This window comes from Hippopotamus amphibius, chromosome 7 (genome assembly GCF_030028045.1).
Source record: "Hippopotamus amphibius kiboko isolate mHipAmp2 chromosome 7, mHipAmp2.hap2, whole genome shotgun sequence".
NCBI classification, from domain to species: domain Eukaryota; kingdom Metazoa; phylum Chordata; class Mammalia; order Artiodactyla; family Hippopotamidae; genus Hippopotamus; species Hippopotamus amphibius.
Window position 1 is genome coordinate 103,598,336 of NC_080192.1, and position 19,903 is coordinate 103,618,238.

Genomic DNA, 19,903 nt, shown 5'->3' on the forward strand with positions numbered 1-19,903 from the left:
AAAGTTTACAAAAAATTAACATGAGACTAGTACTTGAGTCAGAGTCACATGGCATTCGTTATTTCCTGGAGAAGGACAAAGGTTGCTATCATCCCTATACACAGTTTGCATCTCACTGTGTACACAGAAACCACCGGGAAAAGAGGCCAAAACTCACCTTGGAAACCACAGGAAGGGCAGCCTGCTAACTCCTCAGGAGCAAACGTGCAATCCTGGAGGCCTACGGGACCTTCGTATATCCAAGCAGCCCGCCCCTCGTTTTTCAAATGAGGAAAGTGAAGCTGAGAGAGGCTGGATGATTTCTCTAAAGTCTCAACTAGCCAAGCCCAGCAGCACCCCAAGCTGATCTCCTGACTGCAGGAACAGTACTGACAACAGCCTCCCAGCTGAAGCCCTTCTGTCAATGCCATAAAAAGCTTTGGGATCTAAAAAAGAGTTTTCCCTAGAATTTAATGCCCATCTTTAATGCCTGGTTTCTCTCTAATGGTAGGCATGTTAATATTCCTCACTTGGTAGGATCCTAGGGTACCTTCACTTAATTTCATTCTTCCTCAAATAGAAAAGTATCCCTTTTCAAAAAAATGTTTTTCAAGTTGCTCTACAACCTACCAACAGTCATATCTAGGATATATTTTATACCGCCATACCTTATAATTCATACCACCATATCTTTTTAGTATACTATTTAACACAAATAAATGTTTGACCTTTCTTAAAAAACAGGTCACAGGCCTCTGTTTTTAAACTGGTCACACTTCTCTTGTGCTTGACAATCAGAAGAAAGCAAGCTGTAAAATACCTGATTCTTGATTCAGTTTTCCTGTTAAATATAGGTAATGTTTGGCTCTATCGGGAAAGGTTTTAAAATAAGCTCAATCATCACTGATGTCACAAATGAGTATTCATTACTTAAAAAAAAAATCTAAAAACTTTGCTCTAATTTCTGTTCCTCCAGCAGTTCTAATCTTCTAAATTTACCCAAGGTATCTCAAAGTCTTATTCATAATTCTCTAATATGGAGTAATTGTAGGGAGAAGTACAAATTTTTTTTTCATGAATTAAAGGGCATTCAGAGACCTACAAATGCTTATGTGAAGGAGGGCATTTTCCAAGAGAGTTAGAGAAGATAGGTCAAAGATAGGCATCGGGGGCTTTCAATTACCACCCTGGAATGCAGGGGCCTCTGATTCATATCACCACTAAAGCAGGCAGGCTGGGGCAAACAACAACCTAATTCAGAAAATCTCAGACTGAAATCTGTGAAATGGGGGCTCATGCCCCCTACTGAAGACTGCTCCTAATATTACAGTAATATTTTTATAATCTTCCCCAAGATGAAAGTGATACACAAATTTTAAGTATTATAAATAATCCTCCTGAAAATCTAGCAATATTTCTTCTTTATTAGCCCCTGATGCCAAACTACAGCTGTCTCAACAAGAGGGAACAGAGCACTAAAGCTAACAACCCCCACAAAGGACCAGCAAGTGCCGGCCGACTAGACTTGGATGTTCTATGCTGCACTCGTCCCTCCCCGTCCAAGGAATACAGGCCTCCCACTCCCATCTCCATCGCTCCCTCCCTCCAATCTTGGTTATCTTCAGGGGAAAAAATAAATTTCTCAACCTCCACTCCAAGAAAAGTTTTAAAATACTTTTATGGAACTTTCCCCTAAATCATTCTCTCAATGAATGATTTTTAACGTGATCATTTTAATGTGCACTGAGAACAAACCCAAAACAGGAAAATGCAGCAAGAGAAGACACAAATGTGAAGAACATATTAGGGTTTTTTTTTTTTAATTAAAAAAGGAGGCTTTTCTAATGCTTTTCCTACCCATCAGAAGAAGGCCTGGAGTCACAAATGCCCTCTAAACACCCCAGCAAACAAAGCCACAGGTCAGCACCATCTTTAGGACATTAGACATGTGCCCTTTGAATGTTTTTGCTTTTCCACCTTGACTTCTGATCTTCCCACCGTGCACTGATATTGAATTTTTCAATATGGAAGGCCTCCTTGGAGGAGGAGGAGAGGAGCCCTCTCTTCAGAAGCTTTATCTTCCTAGAGCAATGTTAAAATTAGCACCTCCCACGCATGCCTACCATGTGCAGATGCCAAGCTAGGCACCTTCCACATTAAAGTTCTCTCAACAGTCCCACAGGGAGGATATTACGATTCTCATCCTGTAGAAGTAACTTTGCCCACTACCTTACAGCTAGTAAGTGGCAGACCAGGGGTTTAATCTCAGACCCCATGCCTCGAAAACTACTCTTCCTTTCTTAGCATCAGTCCTGAGACAGACAGTCCTGGATGCCTGAATCCAAGCCTAGGAATACCTGGGTGCTCAGACCCTAGAAGGACCTGCACATGGGCAGGCGGAGAGGCAGATGAGAGCTCAGGGCCCATGTGGTTTCCAAAGGCTGGGGAGAATACAGGCAAATGCAAGCTAAAGAATAGAGCAAAAACAAAAACAAAATACTGAACAGTGGCCTGCATATTTGTGACCAAAATACCCCATAAAACTCTCAAGATACCCCAAGCATCTGGCACCCAGAAGAAAAAACTTGGCATGAGGTTTCACGTAACCAAAACCCATGCTCCTCCCATCTCCCTTTCCCAGCCCCTCCACAGCTCATTGGAGAGCAAGTCCCAGGGATTCTGATTAACAGTTCAAGTCCCTGCTCTCTCAAACCTTCAGCCCCGCCCCAGTTTCAGGGCCTCCTCCTCATCTCCTCCGCACAAACAGGACAGTCTCCCTGAACGGCTTCCCTCTGTCTAGTTGTTCTCCTAGGCCTTCCTCCACCGCATCCCCAGAGCACTCCTGCAAAGACCCAAGGGCCACCCTCCCAGTGGTTCTCAGGTTAAGTCACTAGAAGGCTCAGGACTCCGGGGGTAGAAATCCAGGTGAGGCCACTGTTTCATTCAGAGTGGCTCCAAGTTTGCCACTGTACATACGAAAGTAACAAATACAATTCTACTTAAAAATAAACTCAATCCTGATCTCAATGTTGAAACCCACTGGCTGAATTTAAGGATAAAGACTAAACTCCTTGGAGTGGCATTTGAGGCCCTCGTCGTCCACACCTGTGGTTCTCCCTCACTTCTGCACTTCTGCATGGCATCCAGAGAGAGCCGGGCACCGTCATGCCATTCTGGGCACCACCTGGCTCAGCCTGAAACTCCCTTCCATCTCCTGACACTGTCTCTCCTTGGCGAGAACTGAAAATCTTTTCTTCTGACCACAAGCTTGTTTTCACTTCATAACCCATCTCTATACTGTTGACCCTCAAACAACATGGGTTTGAAACGCGCAGGTCCACTTACGTGGATTGTTTTGAACAGTAGATACTACAGTGCTACACGATCCAAGGCTGGTTGAATCCAGCAGATACAAAACCGCAGATACGGAAGAACCACGATACAGAGGTCTGACTGTCAAGTTCTACCCAGATTTTCAACTGCACAGAGGGCCGGCAACACTAACCCCTACACTGTTAAAGGGTCAACGGTATTTCTAATGTTAATCACAGTGCCTGGCACATACTAGGTGCTCAATAAATATTTCATTCATTCATTCACTAATAAATGAATAAAGCAAAAATCAAATAGTCACTTTAATAATCATGATTCATAAAGTTTAAAAACAGAGAGGCCACTTAGATGTACTTTCAAATGTATCTGTTACCACAAGGTTTTCCAACACTTGGTTATCAGCTCTTATTAGCGGATGAATACTAGCATTTAAAACAATGGACCTGAAAATGTCAGAGCAACTCATGAAATACAAGTAAACTCCACTTTGCGAAGTTTAAATGTGGATGCACACACACATACGCCTGTACACAGACAGCCCCTTCCCACGGGTAAACTCGATTTTGCAAAAGCAATGCGCAGGCAGTAGAAACTGTACGTTGAATTGTGAATGCTGATCTTCTCCCAGGCTAGCAACATGCAGGATGACACCATCTCGTGATGCTGGGCAGGAGCTCCAGGCAGCCAGGCGAACACGAGGGTAAATAACCCGCACACTGACAACCATTCTCGTTTCCACTTTCAGGACAGCACAAACAATACATTCCATGAGATAGACAACACTTTATTATAAAACAGGCTTTGTTAGACTCAGGCTAATAGACGTGTCCTGAGCACGTTTAAGGCAGGCTAAGCTAAGCGATGGTGTTCAGTAGGTTAGGTGTATTAAATGCATTTTTGCCTTATGACATTTTCAACTGGCTGATGGGTTTATCAGGACATAAGCTCATCGTAAGGCAATGAAGATCCAGACATAAATTTATGTGCGTATTAGATTGGCATGTAAAATATATTTCTTACTGATACTTTGCTCACATTTTCTTTCAAAATCTTAAGTCAGTTACAGCTCAGGTTGACGTGATCACTCTAAAGTCCTTCATTCAGTTTAAAAAGCATAGAAACTTCATCCTTCATGATAAAATTCAGTTCAGATAATAATGGTGTTGGGTGTGCCAATTAAAACGGCTCCCTGAATGTGAGGGAGTTAAAAAAAACAAAAAAAAACAAAAAACCTACACGTGGGCACACCTGAAGATTACAGCTGATTAAATGCACAAAGAAAGCACAAACACACCTGTTCATTCTGTGCCAGGGGTTTTAGGTTTCAAATGAGATCAAGTGCCTCCTCCAGCCTTGCCTCCTCGCCATCCCACATTTCTCAAGGCAGTCTTGAGTGCCTCTCCATTATTTACAAGCATCCCTACTAACACGGGTCTCCCCTCAGATGCTTGGAGACAGGTCCACGGATGGTGTCTTTAGGGGCTTGAGGCAGAAGCGGGAGGGGGGCACTGATCCTCTGCGGAGCGACCAGTTCCAGGCATAAAATCTTGTATTTTCACCATAAAGACACACAGAGGACTGACAGATGTGATCTGTAAACTTATTTCTCCAACATTAGTATATAACAGAGCTCCAGGACTATCAATCCATGAAACTGTCAAACCCACGTCCTGGCTGGAGAAAAGGTAAAACTGACCAAGCTGGCTAAATGACAGGCTACTAGCCCCGTGAACATAGAAAGTTACTAGATTGTTTCTGTTGCTGTTAACTATAGAAGAAAAGGCTTAAATTACACATCAGTGAAAACAACCATCATGACGACAGCACTCGAGTCCACTTAGAGCCTAGCCTAGGGGACAGGTGAGTGGCCTTTGGCTGTCGCAGCAAAATGGAGGTATTCTAGGATGAAAGCATTCCCTTCTATGTGTGGCTACCATATTCGCCAAATTCCCTATGTCCTTAAAGTCACAATACCATATATTCCAGGAGGAAAATTGTGGCCAGCATTTACAAATTTGTGATGGACCATTAAATGATCAAACTCCAGCTGCTGGCACCCACTGGAGGCTAATGATGACACACAGGAGAACACAGGCAAACTGCAGGCCCTGCCTCTTCAGAGATGCCCCCCATTAAGCACCTCTAGCATCCCAGAAACATGGAAGGCAAAGAGATAAAGAGCGAAGAGGTCCAGAAACACTGCAGTGACACGAAGGAGAAGCAGACAAATCGAGAAATCTTTAGCTTTAGCTCTTCCGGCCAAAAAGCATAAAACCCTAGGGGCAGACACGTGCAGCGCAAAAGGAGGCAGGGGCCACACTGATAGTATCGTGGAAGGATGTCTGATCCAGTTTCCAAACAATGCCCCAAACTTCCAAAAGCCTCTGTCAGTTAACAATGCAATAGGATGATCGGATCCTGCGAGAACGAAAATCTAAGATGATACTCTCTGGTGGGGGAAAGAGTTTAGTCTAAACTCCAGATTCTAACAATCAACTGGTCCTGCTACTGTTTACAATAATTTACATGGAAAATACATCAAAAGATATACATCAAACTTTTAAAAGGAAGTATCTTTAGGAATGGAAATAGGTTTGGTGAAGGGGAAACATTCACTTTCCACTACTTCCTTTTTTTTTTTAAACAATGCATGCATTGTAATGTACAATATACAATGCAATGCATTATTTTATAATATGTTTTAATGTAAAACTCTTAAATACACAGAACTAATTTTTCAATGGGTATTACAGAAATTAGGGAGAAATTTCCCCCAAATGAAGTGATATTTAGTAGTTCTGACCATGAGTCGGTTCTTCGGCCTGACAAGTAAAAGTAAATAATCGCATTCTGACTTATGCGAGGCACTGCATTACTCGTTGTTACTGACCTTGAGGAGTTTAGCAATCAGCCAGAGAGACAACGTATGGACACATCCACCCTGAGCGCACACAAAATTAACAAGGCTCAGGCTGGAGCCAGTGGAGAGGGCTTGGGTTTCCCTAAGACTTACAGATCCAAACGGTAACATGCAAGGCAGGGATGGCCCGGGGACCTGGCACATGGCCCAGCATCTCCCTGACTTCAGCCCATCTGTTTCTTACGATGCCGACAGACACAATCATGTGGCTAATAAAGCAATTTCACATACATGTTCAAGAAACCCAGGGAGTCTGCAGAAATTAAACCCTGTGTGGCAAAATTTTTATCAGCCTCACTCAGTCACACGTGCCCATCACCCAATCATGTCACTGCCTTAAGGTTCTGAAAATGTACAGGTTTGCAGGAGAGAGATCAAAACGTCCCTTGAAAATCACCTAATGAGACTCCAGAAGAGATAAGAATTGTGGAAAATAGACATGTTTATCAACCAGAAAATGAAGAGACTGAGATTCAGGTTTTAGGGAAGTGTCACGACACTTTTATGTAATACTGTCGCATGCACTGACTGTTTTATACATATAGTCTATTTCCCCCAAAATAGATTACATGTCGGTTAGGAACAGACTAATGTCATTATACTGCTAAAAAATCTGGAACGATACTCTATTACTGGGCACCTGTCATATTCCAAGAACATGGTTGTTCTTGAGGCCCCAGAAGAAAGAATGGGACAGACTGTTTCCAAGTCACTAAATCTCCAAGCCAATTCACAAGTTAACTTAGGTACAAACAGAACAGCTTATTCTAATAAGGCATATTCTAAAGACTGACACACTAATATTCATTTCTCTTTGTTAACTTTATTTTTTCAAAGATCTTAAAGGAAGCTGTAAGGTTACTGGCTGCTTTGTTTTAAGGAAGCAATTAGTCGATGGTGAAGGTCACCTTGCCATTTCATGAAATAGTTTTATCTCTGAATCAGGAACATCAATCTATCGGAAAACATACCGTGAACATTTACTGTTACGTACTGCCATCTACCCAGCACCCACCCTCTTTTTTGGGAAGAGCTCCACGTGATTCCAGGGAGAGCTACCGTGTTCTTACATCCCTCCACACCCACACCACAGTCCACTGGTTCAGGAGTTGCCCGGTGACCAAAGCCTAGTAAATTACATTCGCCTTATCAAACAGCCCCAATGCTTCCAACTGGAACTAGAAAAACGGGGCAAGTGGTGGATAGTAAAGTCCAGGGCCACATGACAACCACATCCCCTGCTATCTGGAAGACCACCTGCGGAGACAGAAGCTAAAATCAAGAGATTGAGAGATGGAAAGCCTTAATTTCTGTTGTTTCAGAGCCTATCTGCACCTTGCCTTTTCCTTAAGACTGGCTGTTTAGTTCTTCCCTTGATCACACAAGATACACCAATATCTTTCCCTGAAAGTCCTAATACAAAATACCTTCCCCCACCACACCACAATTCTGCATTAGAAATGCCAACCATTGCCTCCAACTGCCAGCCAAATCCCCTCTAATCCGTGGATGAATGGAGCTGCTATGTTTTATACATATGACTTCCTGCTCTTCTAAACGTACTCATTTGAAGTAGCCAGTTGGTCATGACCTGGTATAAAAAGATTATCTGGGCCAATCAGAGCCCCAACTCCATACTCAACCCCACAGAGATCTGAACTAGAGAAAGCCAGGATATTGTGTCATTTAACAACGAGGTCAAAAGGGAAAGATCGGCAGGAGGTAGAGCTGGAACTACAACACACCAAAGCCATCTGTGAGCTGACTTACGATGAGCAGATACCAGCACTGTGCAGAGGTCTCCCATCAATGGCACCCGCCTCACCTGAAAGATGAAGACCACGTCCAGCCCTACAGCAGCCTCAGTCACTAATGGATTTCTGGGTCTCATGTGCCTGAAATTTTGCAATAACCTCCCTCGCACTCCAGCACACACTATCTTTTTTTATCCAGACACTCAAGTGAATCCTTGTTGCTGACAACCAGAAAGGACTAACCCAAAATAATTTTGAATGCAGAATTCTTTCCAGAGAAGCCAATCAGCAAATGCTTGTTACCTTGTTACCCAGAACCCTTGTGCTGGATTACTATTTAATGTGATCATGTCAACACTACTGACAAATACACAGTTTAATAATCAAAGCCATCTTATTTAATCAGCTTGGTGTCAAACATCAAAACATTAATTTAAGAAACTATTTAACATCTACCCAGCATCAATTTTCTCTACAAATTAGAAAATTAAATTGAATGTTACTGCTGAAGATGGTAGTTAAATAAAAACCTTAGCTTTCTGAATTGCATTGTGAATACAAAACCTATTTCGTGACATTTTTAGTTTGTTCTCATTGTGGGACATGTTTTTAAAGTGGACAGGACTTTATAAATGCCCTGTATATAAACATATTTTCTTTTTACCTTATTTTTTCTTCTTTACCTCCTCACAGGTCCACTTTGATAGAAAATTGGCAAAAGAATTAAACTGTGTAAGTGAATTTAATAGAGGGAACAAAGATGACCGTATGAGATGACCAAACACCCACCAGGAGGCTTTTCTGATGACCACATCTGGGTAAATGAAGAAGTACTTAACTCTACAGTACTTTCAGATGCCTACAAGGGATCTGTCATCCTCTCCCAGGCAAGTGCCAACTAAAATCACAGTATTAAGCTGCTGGTAACTTTTATAGAATTTTTTCTATTCTTTCTCACTACTCTACCACTATTACTTACATAAGAGCAGAGGGAGAAACGAGGTACTTGAAAATGTTTTGCTGAGTAAAAGAAACAAGTCACAAATGGCCACATACTGTATGATTCAGTTTAGATGATATGTACAGAATAGACAAATCCATAGTCAGAAACTAGATTAGTGGCTGCCTGGAGCTGAGGAGGGGTGAAAATGGGAAGTGACTGCTAATGTGTACACGACTTCTTTGGGGGTGATAAAATTGTTCTGGGGTTAGTGGTGATGGTTGCACAACTCTGTGAATACACTAAAACCCACTGAATTGTATACTTTATAGGAGTAAATCTTATGATATGTAAATAACATCTCAATAAAGTTGATATTTAAAAAGCAGACAGATGGTGGTGGGTGGAGGGGTGCACATACCCAGAGAGAGCCAGGAAAAGCAGAAGAAAGGAGAAATATCATAAATTTTTCCTCTTTTGCTTCCCTAGCCAGTCTCCAGCAAAAGACAGGTCAGATCCCCTAAGTTCAATCATAAATCAACCATAAAATATGTGTGATTTTCCCCTAGAAATGGTGACTGGAGTTCTCAAAAGGAAGGGACTGACTTAAGGAGAATATTCTGGTGGGTGAGAAGTTAAGAAAAAGGCTAAGGTGCAGTAAGAGATGAGTAAGGCAATGGGGACCAGAAGTTTCTCTGACCTCAGGAATGAAACCTGAAGAAGACTGAGGGGCAGGAATGGGGGCTGGACTAGGAAGAGAAATGGTGTGTGATTAAGAGGTTTGACGAAGGAGAGGAGTAGTAGGCTGGTTCTCCCAGCCAGGATCACTCATCTCAGCTAATATGGAGTTCCAGCCATTGCTGAGATGAGAAGAAAATCTGAAGAATGTAAGGAACAGGAACAGGAATCCAAGCTGATTTCAAAAGTCAGGAGGCAGGGGACTTCCTAGGTGGCGCAGTAGTTAAGAATCCGCCTGTCACTGCAGGGGATATGGGTATGATCCCTGCCCCTGGAAGATACCAAATGCCACGGAGCAACTAAGTCCGTGCACCAAAAAAAAAAAAAGTCAGGAGGTGGTCATCTACAGCAGTTACGGAGAAAGAGAAGGGAGGGAAGTCTGAGAAACCTGTAACCCAAAAAAGAAAGAAAAGATTCCTGCAGTCCTACAGTCAGGAAACTACTAAAGCCTTATGTATATAGAAAATAAACTGAGGGTAAAATCGGGGACTTCATGTAATGACCTAAACAGACTTTCTCTCCAATAGCCTGCATGAATTTCTTTGATATGAAATGCTCTTTCAGATTCAGATTTCACAAATAATGGGTGGTGTATTTCCTGGCACTAGGGACCACGACTCTCTCACAAATAATCCCAAATAATGCATAATTTAGGCAAACAGCCCTAAGAGTAGATGAGGAAAAAGATGGGTAGCTATTAAATATGTTAATCCTGACTATAAAAATCCACTCCATCACGCAAGAAGCCTTTCCCCTGGGGCACAAAAGTGTTCCATCTGAACAGGGCGGTGAATACGTGAATAAGAAAAGCTCTAGCTTAATTTTCAAGGAACGAGTCCAAACTCAAGGTGGTGTATCATATCTTGAGAAGCCAAAAGCACTTTCTGTTTTAATGAAAGGGGTCCTCAGAGACCTGCAGACTGGTCTCTCCTGTTTTCCTGCAGCGGAAACGGAAGCAGCCCTGCCGAGGTTCAGGCCCCAGTCTCTCTCTCCAAGTTCCAACGCTCTTTACATTACTCAACCCAGCTTCTTAAAATGACTTTTTCTTTTCCCTCTTGCAATCAATCCTTCCCGCTAAATTACTAGAGCACTAACTGCCTGTACTACTTTCCTGGCACGTGTATACAAGTTTAGTTCATGTTCTATGTAAATGGATTTTATCTTCCCAATTAGATCATTCGAGACCATGTTTTATAGATCTGCTTGCATATTCAATAGCAAGCTGGCGTCATACTTCCACTAGAAGGAAGTAAAATATTTTATATACATTTGTTTGTTTGTGTATTCATCTTGGCAGGGGGACTGACTGTGAATTAACAGTCATATTCTGGGAAGTTTCTAAGTAAAACCACCGTAGTACAGATCTTTTTCTTTTTTCTTTTTTTTAACAGACAATAAACAGCATATATTTAGAGTGTACTATTTGGTATCCCAACCTCCCAGTTCATTCCCCCCAACCCTCCCCACTTTCCCCACTTGGTGTCCATATGTTTGTTCTCTACATCTGGGTCTCTATTTTTGCCTTGCAAACTGGTTGATTTGTATCATTTTTCTATAGTCTGCATATATATGTTAATATACGATATTTGTTTTTCTCTTTCTGACTCACTTCACTCTCTATGACAGTCTCTAGGTCCATTCATGTCTCTACAATTGTCCCAGTTTCATTGCTTTTTACAGCTGAGTAATATTCCATTGTATATTTGTACCACTTCTTCTTTATCCATTCATCTGTTGATGGACATTTAGGTTGCTTCCATGTCCTGGCTACTGTAAATAGTGCTGCAATGAACACTGGAGTACCTGTGTCTTTTTGAATTATGGTGTTCTCTGGGTATATGCCCAGTAGTGGGATTGCTGGGTCATATGGTAACTCTATTTTTAGTTTTGCAAGGAACCTCCATACTGTTTTCCATAGTGGCTGTATCAATTTACATTCCCACCAACAGTGCAAGAGCGTTCCCTTTTCTCCACACCCTCTCCAGCATTCACTGATTGTCGATTTTCTGATGATGCCCATTCTGACCAGTGTGAGGTGATACCTCGTTGTTGTTTTGATTTGCATTTCTCTAATAATTAGTGATGCTGAGCAGCTTTTCATGTGCCTCTTGGCCATCCGTATGTCGTCTTTGGAGAAAGTTTCTAAGTAAAACCACCATAGTACAGGAGATCTTAAAAAATATGAAGCCAGTATCTAAACCACCTAATTAAAAATTCATGATTGTAGGTAGAAAAGACAGTAAGACTCGTCTCTCAAAAAAGGTAAACTAAAAAAATCTTTTAGAGTTTTAAAATAAGTTTCCACTATCTATGTGCAGGTTTATCTATTTGGGGATTGTCTATTTGGGGATTAAGTAAATAATTTAAGTATATAACCTTAATGATAGCTTGAAATTTGCGGTCAACTGGCAGAAAGCAGATGGCAAGTTCTGCTCCAATTCTCAGTGTATGGAACCCAGGTCTTTTCCTCCTGAGAAAACCCTGTGCCTGAATTTTTTTTATCTAGAACTGCAGAATTTTGGGGGGGATATACTTTTGAAAAGTCCCCACTAATTTTAATTAGCACTAGAGAGCTAATTTAGGCCCCCAAGAAGTGTTCTGCCCTCCTGGAGACTACAAATTAAAAGGCCCAAACAACTCTAGGGGCTGGGGGGAGGCGGGGGAACCTCAATCACTCCTGGAGGAAGATCCGGCCAGACAGCGGCTATAACGAGGGCCGCGATTACAGCAAGAATGTGTTCCGCCTGCCATGAGACAGCTCTCTACTCAGTTCAGGCAGAACATGAAGCCTTCTTAGGCGCTGAGATATCAAAACATAACTGTGACCTACTTACCAGGGTAAAGGGCAGACTCACATTTTAAAGGAGAGATAAAAAGTTGATTTTCACTTTGGCGAGAATACTCAAGGATAATAAGATTTGAATATTAAGCAAGAACACTTAGGCCACGTCCCAGTTAAGTGTTTCTCAAAGAGTCCTGTTTGCACGAAAAACGCAGATTCCTGTGCTCCCTCCCACGGTAGGGAATCTCAGTTTTTGGAGGGAAGCGCAGACACCTTGGAATATGCATGTTTAAACAAGTCTGCTGTGGAGTCTTTCTGCATCCAAAAATAGCACTGCATCCAAAAATAGAGAACAAGGCCAAAGTTTTCAGCGGAAAGAGCAGAGTGCAGATGTCGTGGAAGATCTTTGCTGCTCCTTCGTAGCCATTTAATAACAGTTTACAAGTGGAAGGCACACACACATTAAAAAAAAGGGGATTATTTTAAAAATAAAGATTCAGTTGATGGGTTATTCCTCATCAGAATTTAAATTCACATTTCACCAAGTGGCCAACTACTCATTGCTTCACAACTATACCCAAGACCAAGTTTGTGACGGGGATTTAAAGCCCACATTTGTTCAGCAAGATCTATAACGTTTTCACCAGTAAAAGCATCTGCATGAAGGCACTAAAGATGCACTGTCCAAAATGGCAGCCACTGGCCACAAGGGACTAATATGACCACATGAAATATGGGAAGTAAAATACGCACTGGATTTCGAAGACTTAGTATAAAAAATGTACAGTATCTCATTTATAATAACTTTTTACACTGATTACATGTTGATACAATAATATTCTGGATAGTCTGATTAACTGAATTATCTCATTTAGAACATTTAAAATCACATATGGCTAACAGCACTGATCTGGAAATTTAAGTAAATCACTGCTTTAGCTGATTAAATGCTCTACCCAAATTCTTGGTCACTCAAATAAATACTTAGGTTTAAAGGGAATCTGGCTTACACACACAGCCACTAATAAGTGTTATTTACTCTACCTATGTAATGTAAAAGATACAATTAGGTGCTTTCACCTCATTTTCCTATGTTTCTCAGCTGTCCTTGATGCCCCACAACCACACAAACTCAAGGTCAATTTCTTTTTCCATGTCCATAGCTTAGCAGAAAAGCTCTCCAGCAAAATTTTAGCTCATAAATGCTGATGAGTGACAACTCCCAAAGTAATCTTGTTTTTAATTTCTGTTGTTTTTTAAAATGTTCATTCATACACAGGCTTTCTCCTACTACTTCTCTATGCCATTATTTTGGGGGAAGGATTAATTAGATGTTAAGATGTTTTTATGCTTTTTTTCCTAACTACAAAATTGTTCAGATTTATTTCAGGAAAACATTCAAATGTAGACAAGAAAAAAGTCACTCAGAATGAAATATGGAATATTTTGGTACATAGTGAGTTTTTTAAATTCACTATTTATGAAAGTTGATAAAAACTTCTTAATTCTAACTACTTTATCAACATTTCCAAGCTAAATGTTGCACTTTTAAAAGGACTACTTTTCCTACTTCACCTAATTTGTTTTCATTACACAAAATATAACCTAAACCATAAACACCCATCACTTGTAAAAAGAAAATGTTTACCTTTTACATTTCTTTAAAAGATTAAAGGGTTTTTTAAACATGTAAGTTACAGGTTTACAGCAACAGAATTCCTCATCTGCATATACTACAAAGTGATCACAGCACAATTCTAATTACCACCCATTCACCACACAGTCGACCCCCTTCACCCCTTTTACCCACACCCACCCCCCTTTCCCTATGGTAACCACTCATCTGATCTCTGTATCTGTGAGCTTGTTTTTGGTTTGTTTGTTCATTTGTCTTGTTTCTAGAAGAAATGGCCTCAGACACCCAAGGAAGTAGACCAGATGACCATCAATACTCTACACCAGTCTCAAAATGTAATTCCCCAGACCAGCCACATCAGCATCACCTGGAAACCTGTCAGAAACGTAAATTATCAAGTACCGTTCTGGACTTACTGCATCAGAAACTCTGGCAGTGGGCCCACAATCTGTGCTTTAATAAGACCTCCGGGTGATTCTGAAGCCCACTCAAATTTTGGAACCATGGTTCTAGACGCTGCTGGTCTGGTCTGTTACTCCTGCTATCAGCAGATAAGGCTTCTTAGAGAGCTCAGAGATTTTTTTTGTCCCTCAGAACTAGGAAGCCAGGTAATAAGCAAGATAATTTCTTCCATCAACAGGTGGTTTTCCTGGTATCTTCTGGATTCACTAAAAGCAACTCTCTTTTCTTTTTTTTTTTTTTCACATTATTTATCCTGGAGGCAGCACGCTTTCTTTTCAATAACTTCTCATGGCTTCTTCAAGCCACAGCATGCATTCCTGAGCCTCCTAAAGATCTTTTTTTAACATGCTTGCATTACCCATTATCAATTTTCTATACCAATTAATGAGCTTTGAATCATTTTGTATTTTACTGAATACAAAAATGAGCAGAGTATACACTTTGGAGCCAATCAGCCTTCAGTCACTTAGCAGTGCAACCCTGGGCAAGCTACTTAATCTTTCCGTGCCTCAGTTTCCTCACCTATACATTGTCGATAACAATAATCTCTCTCATGGTTGTTATGGGATTAACTGTTAATATATGCAGTGCATTTAGAACAGTGCCTGACACACAGTAAGCAGGCTTACTATTATTAGCATTCATTCAAGGACTTGGATAACAGAGGGAAAGACATCTGAGGAAGTGTAAGGACAACCGATGAATCCTAGGGACAGCTGGGAATCTCTGGAACTACAGAAAAGAACCAAGCAAGGAACTGCTCTGCAGTTTGCAAGTGAAATTCTTAAAAGAGCGATACTACAGTTGACCCCTGAACAAACACAGGGGTGAGGAACACCAATCCTCCACACAGTTCAAACCCCCGTTGTTTAAGGGTCAGCTGTACATGGCAGTCTGGAACCAGAAAGTAAATGACTCATGATCAAAGATAATCAGCCACTAATATCATACTGGTCTAAAAAAGCGGTCCCCAACATTTTTGGCATCAGGGACCGATTTTGTAGAAGACAATTTTTCCATGGATTGGGGACGGAGGGAGGGATAGTTCACACAGTACTGTGAGCGACGGGGAGAGGCAGACGAAGCTCCACTGGCTCACCTGCCGCTCACCTCCTGCTGTGTGGCCCGGTTTCTAACAGACCGGTACCGGTCCGCAGCTCGGGGGCGCCTGGTCTAAAGGCTCAAATGAAAACTCAAGAAAAGGTAAAAGATTAGAGTACAAATCAACCCACTAGCACAAGACAGGATCATGGTTTCCATAAGCTTCCATGTTAATGAATAAGCTAGAAAATAATGCTGCGATTCTAGAGTGACTATCTGGTTAATCATTTATGCCCTCAAATCAGGCAAGCTCAGGAAAGACCTTCCAATCACCACCACTCAAGAAACAAATCCTCCTAAGGCAGCTGGACAGTTTTTCCACAGCATTTAGTTCCTACATCCCCAACACCCACTTCCCTCTTCCCCCTTCCTGTTATATTCTAAATTTTCTAGCCAAGCTGTTTGGGTGGGACTGACCCCTCGCCACTCCCAACCCCCAATTCCCTGCACTCCAAGATGCATCCTGATTAGCTGATGTCAATCAGCACATCCTCTTCTGACTCCAGTGGAGAGAGGGTCTGAGAGAGCCATGTGACCCAAGCACAGTCAGTCAAGCCAGTGGGACTGAACCCGGGCCTGCAGTGGAAGTACAGCCCTGGGCAAACAGAGGTGTTCTTTTCTACTGGATGTCCTTGCAAACAGATCTGGGACCTGGGGCAGCCATCCTGGGACTCTGGGGCCCAACAGCCTACCTGAGAACAGAGTCCACACCAGCAAGGAAAGCCAAAAAGCAGAGAGAAAGAAATTGGATCCTGGTCACACCATTTAAGCCCAGGAGCAAGTCTGGCTTAAATGCTGAATTTGTCTACTATTCTCTGTCATTTCTCTTTGTCACTGAAACCACTCTGGGTTAAGTTTCCTTTTGCTTACAACTGAGAGAACTCCAAAGATACATGCCTCATATTCAGATTACACTGTAAAGGCAACAAAAAAAGTGAGCTATCTTCACAAGTAACAGTAAACTTACCTGTTTAAGTCATGACTTTTATTTACTTGCCATGATTAAAGAATATTAGGAAAAAATATATAAACCCACTCTTCTCACCTGGAAATCATTTTATTTGAGATCTCAAAGCACAGAGGCAGGATTTTGAAAAAACTCCACATTGGCCCCTTGGTTTACACATATTCAGGACTGCTGAGTTTTCATTGTGACTGAACCTCTTCCTGATTTTCAGGGCAATTTCAAGACAAAACACTCCCCACCTCATCTAGGGCCCTGGTAAAAGTGTGCTCTAAGTACTCAACAGCAACAAGGGAGTGAGAAATCACGAAGTAAGGGATGTGTGCCTGTTAACTTCATCAATGGCAGACTTACCTGTTATAGCACTGAATGTGCCCTCATCAGATTAAGTTTGCTTTTCAGATCTAAAACCATTGCACATGATACTAACTAACCTTGGTCACTCAAAATAAGTACTGTAACAGATCAAGTTGATTTCTATATCACAGGCCCTAAGTAGACAGGTTAATTTGCATACAGTTGACCCCTGAACAACATGAGTTTGAACTGTGCATGTACACTTACACATTTATTTTCAATAAATATACAGATGTACAGTAAATGTATTTTCCCTTCCTTATGATTTTCTTAATAACATGTTCTCTTCTCCAGCTTACTTTACAGTAAGAATACAGTATATGATACATACAACTTACAAATCACGTGTTAACTGACTCTCTATGTTATGGATAAGGCTTCAGCAACAGTGGGCTATTAGTAGTTAAGTTCTGGGGGAATCAAATACATGGATTTTCGACTGTGTAGCAGGCTGGTGCCCCAACCCCCCTGTTGTTCCAGGGTCAACAGTATTTTTGTGTCTAAAGTATAGCACACTTCAATATATTGAAATGTAAGATGTGTTAAAATAAAAGAATTCTGGTAAGTCTAGGGCATCTCTTTCTGAACGGCTATAAATACCACCCCGTGCTCTCAAAATCATTTTGGCCGTGGGATCGACCATTCTCTGAACAGGGAACTGGCCCCCTTATGAAACGGTCGGCTTGCTCTGGTGGGCCGTGTTCAAGTAGAGACGAGCTGATCTTGCAAGGGGGGCAGGGTGGATGATTTCAAAGGGACCTGTAAGGCATCCCAGGCCTCTGTGACAGGCTATCAGGGAGCCCTACCTGCCAGAGCCTTGATGCGCGACCGCTCAAAGAGCCTGGCGGAGCTGTTCTCGTTGTCCCAGTCGTCCACGTCCCAGCGGTTGTTGACATCGCTGTACTGCTGCTGGATCTCAATGTTGTCGTAGTCTGTGGCTACCGTGGTCGTCATCGTGGACCGTCTCAGCTGCTCCTCCACATCAGCTCCTTCCTAGAGACCTGTGAGAAAGAGAAGGAAATCCCTAGTCAGACGTCTAGGCTGTCAGTCCCCACGAGACCTACTGGGGAAAGGTGAGCAGAAGCTAGCACAACGCCTACGTGCCAAGAGCAGGTCTCTGGAGTCAATCAAAGCCGGTCTGGGACTTCAGCACTGCCTCAGAACACGTGTGTGACCTTGGCCAAGGCACCTAACATCGCCGCGCCTCCGCTTCCCCAGCCACTGAAGAGGGGAAGACACTACAGGCTGTTGAGAAGACTGAAAGAGGTGACGGATGCCCAACAAAGGGTGGGTTGCTTCCTTCTTTCTAAAGTTTAAACTTTGAAATTTTAAAGTTTTATTAGAAGTGGATGAATACCTACCTTGGGGTTCTGAATGAACTAATTTGTTTCTATTGTGTGTCACCATAAACTAGAATCTTTTCACGTCTAGAAATTCACATAATGTGATATAAGAGAACTAACAGATCATTTTACCTAAACATATCATTTACATATTAGAAACCTGATGCCTAAGATTAAATGACATAGTAAGTATATATATAGCGGCAAGGACAGTACTGGTGTCTAACAGATGCCAAAAATAACTGAACAATGACTGAAATTATGTATATGACTGTGTTATTACAAATTCTACTACCAACCCCAATACCCACACCTCAGGGACCCACCCAAGGCCACAGTGTTTTACAGGGATACATGGGAAATAAGAACGTCAGCCTCAACGTTTGGCCCACTGCCATCTTGTCTTTATCACAGTGCCCTCAGAGAATGAAGAGAAATACATTTAGCTTCAAATATGTAGCTTCTCCCTTCAAGACAGCTATTATTCATTCAAGGAACCAAGATGTTCTGGGGACCCAGTACATGCTCAGCACCGTTCCAGATGCTGGGGTTAACAGTAAACAGACAAGGACCTGGCTCTAGTGAAGCTTACATCCTCGCAGGATGAGCCAGACAGAAGGCACACAAGACAAGACAAGGTAGCTGAAAGAAAATGAAATGAAACTGGAGTGATGTGACAGAGTGAGTAATCAATAATACCGTGTTATAAACTTCAGAGCTGCTAAGAGACTAGACTTAATCATTCTCACCACAAAACAGAAATGATAATTATGTGAAGTGATAGAGGTATGAGCTAATGCTACCGTGGTAATCATACTGCAGTATATACACACATGAAATCAACACATCTTACACCTTAACACTGACAAAGTACTATATGTCAGTTATATCTTAATTTAAGAGTAAAAGAGAGAAAATGAATGAATGGCTATTTTAGAGCTGGTGGTCAGGGAAGGCCTGAGTCAGTATTTAAACTGAGATCTCAATGATGTTGTCACACTCAGATCAAGAGGAATAACATTCCAGGTACAGGCCCTATGGTGAGACCAGCATGGCTTGCTGGAGGAATGAAGAGCTGTATGTGGCCAGAGTCTGGTGCACAGGGAGAGAGACAAGGAGGTGAGGCTGGGAAGGTAGGTAGAGCCAGACCACAAAGGGCTGTTAACCTAAGTGTAAGGGAAGCCATGGCAGGATTTTAACCTAATAACTGACATCACTGGATGTACATTTCTTTTTTTAATTTTATTTATTTATTTATTATTTTTTGGGGGGTACACCAAGTTCAATCAATTGTTTTTACACAAGTATCCCCGTATTCCCTCCCTTCCTTGACTCCTCCCTCCTCGAGTCCCCCCCACCCTCCCCGCCCCAGTCCTCTAAGGCATCTTCCATCCTCGAGTTGAACTCCCTTTGTTATACAACAACTTCCCACTAACTATCTGTTTTACAGTTGGTAGTATATATATGTCTGTGCTACTCTCTCGCTGCGTCTCAGCTGCCCCTTCACCCCCTGCCCCCCCCAAACCTCAAGTTCTCCAGTCCATTCTCTGTATCTGCTTCCTTGTTCTTTTCACTGAGTTCATCAGTACCATTT

The 19,903-nt window shown here is 41.9% G+C and overlaps 1 protein-coding gene across 2 annotated transcripts in view; it reads right to left on the bottom strand.

Annotated features, from left to right (window-relative positions):
* SPTBN1 (spectrin beta, non-erythrocytic 1) overlaps positions 1–19,903 on the bottom strand; it is a 187,141-nt gene that overhangs the window by 112,650 nt on the left and 54,588 nt on the right. For both annotated transcript variants that reach the window (XR_009054568.1, XM_057740542.1), the window contains exon 2: positions 17,773–17,967. Coding sequence is in view for 1 of the 2 variants with exons in the window: in XM_057740542.1 (XP_057596525.1) it covers positions 17,773–17,920 (148 nt within the window). In the remaining variant the exon portion in view is untranslated. The remainder of the gene's footprint in view (positions 1–17,772; positions 17,968–19,903) is intronic.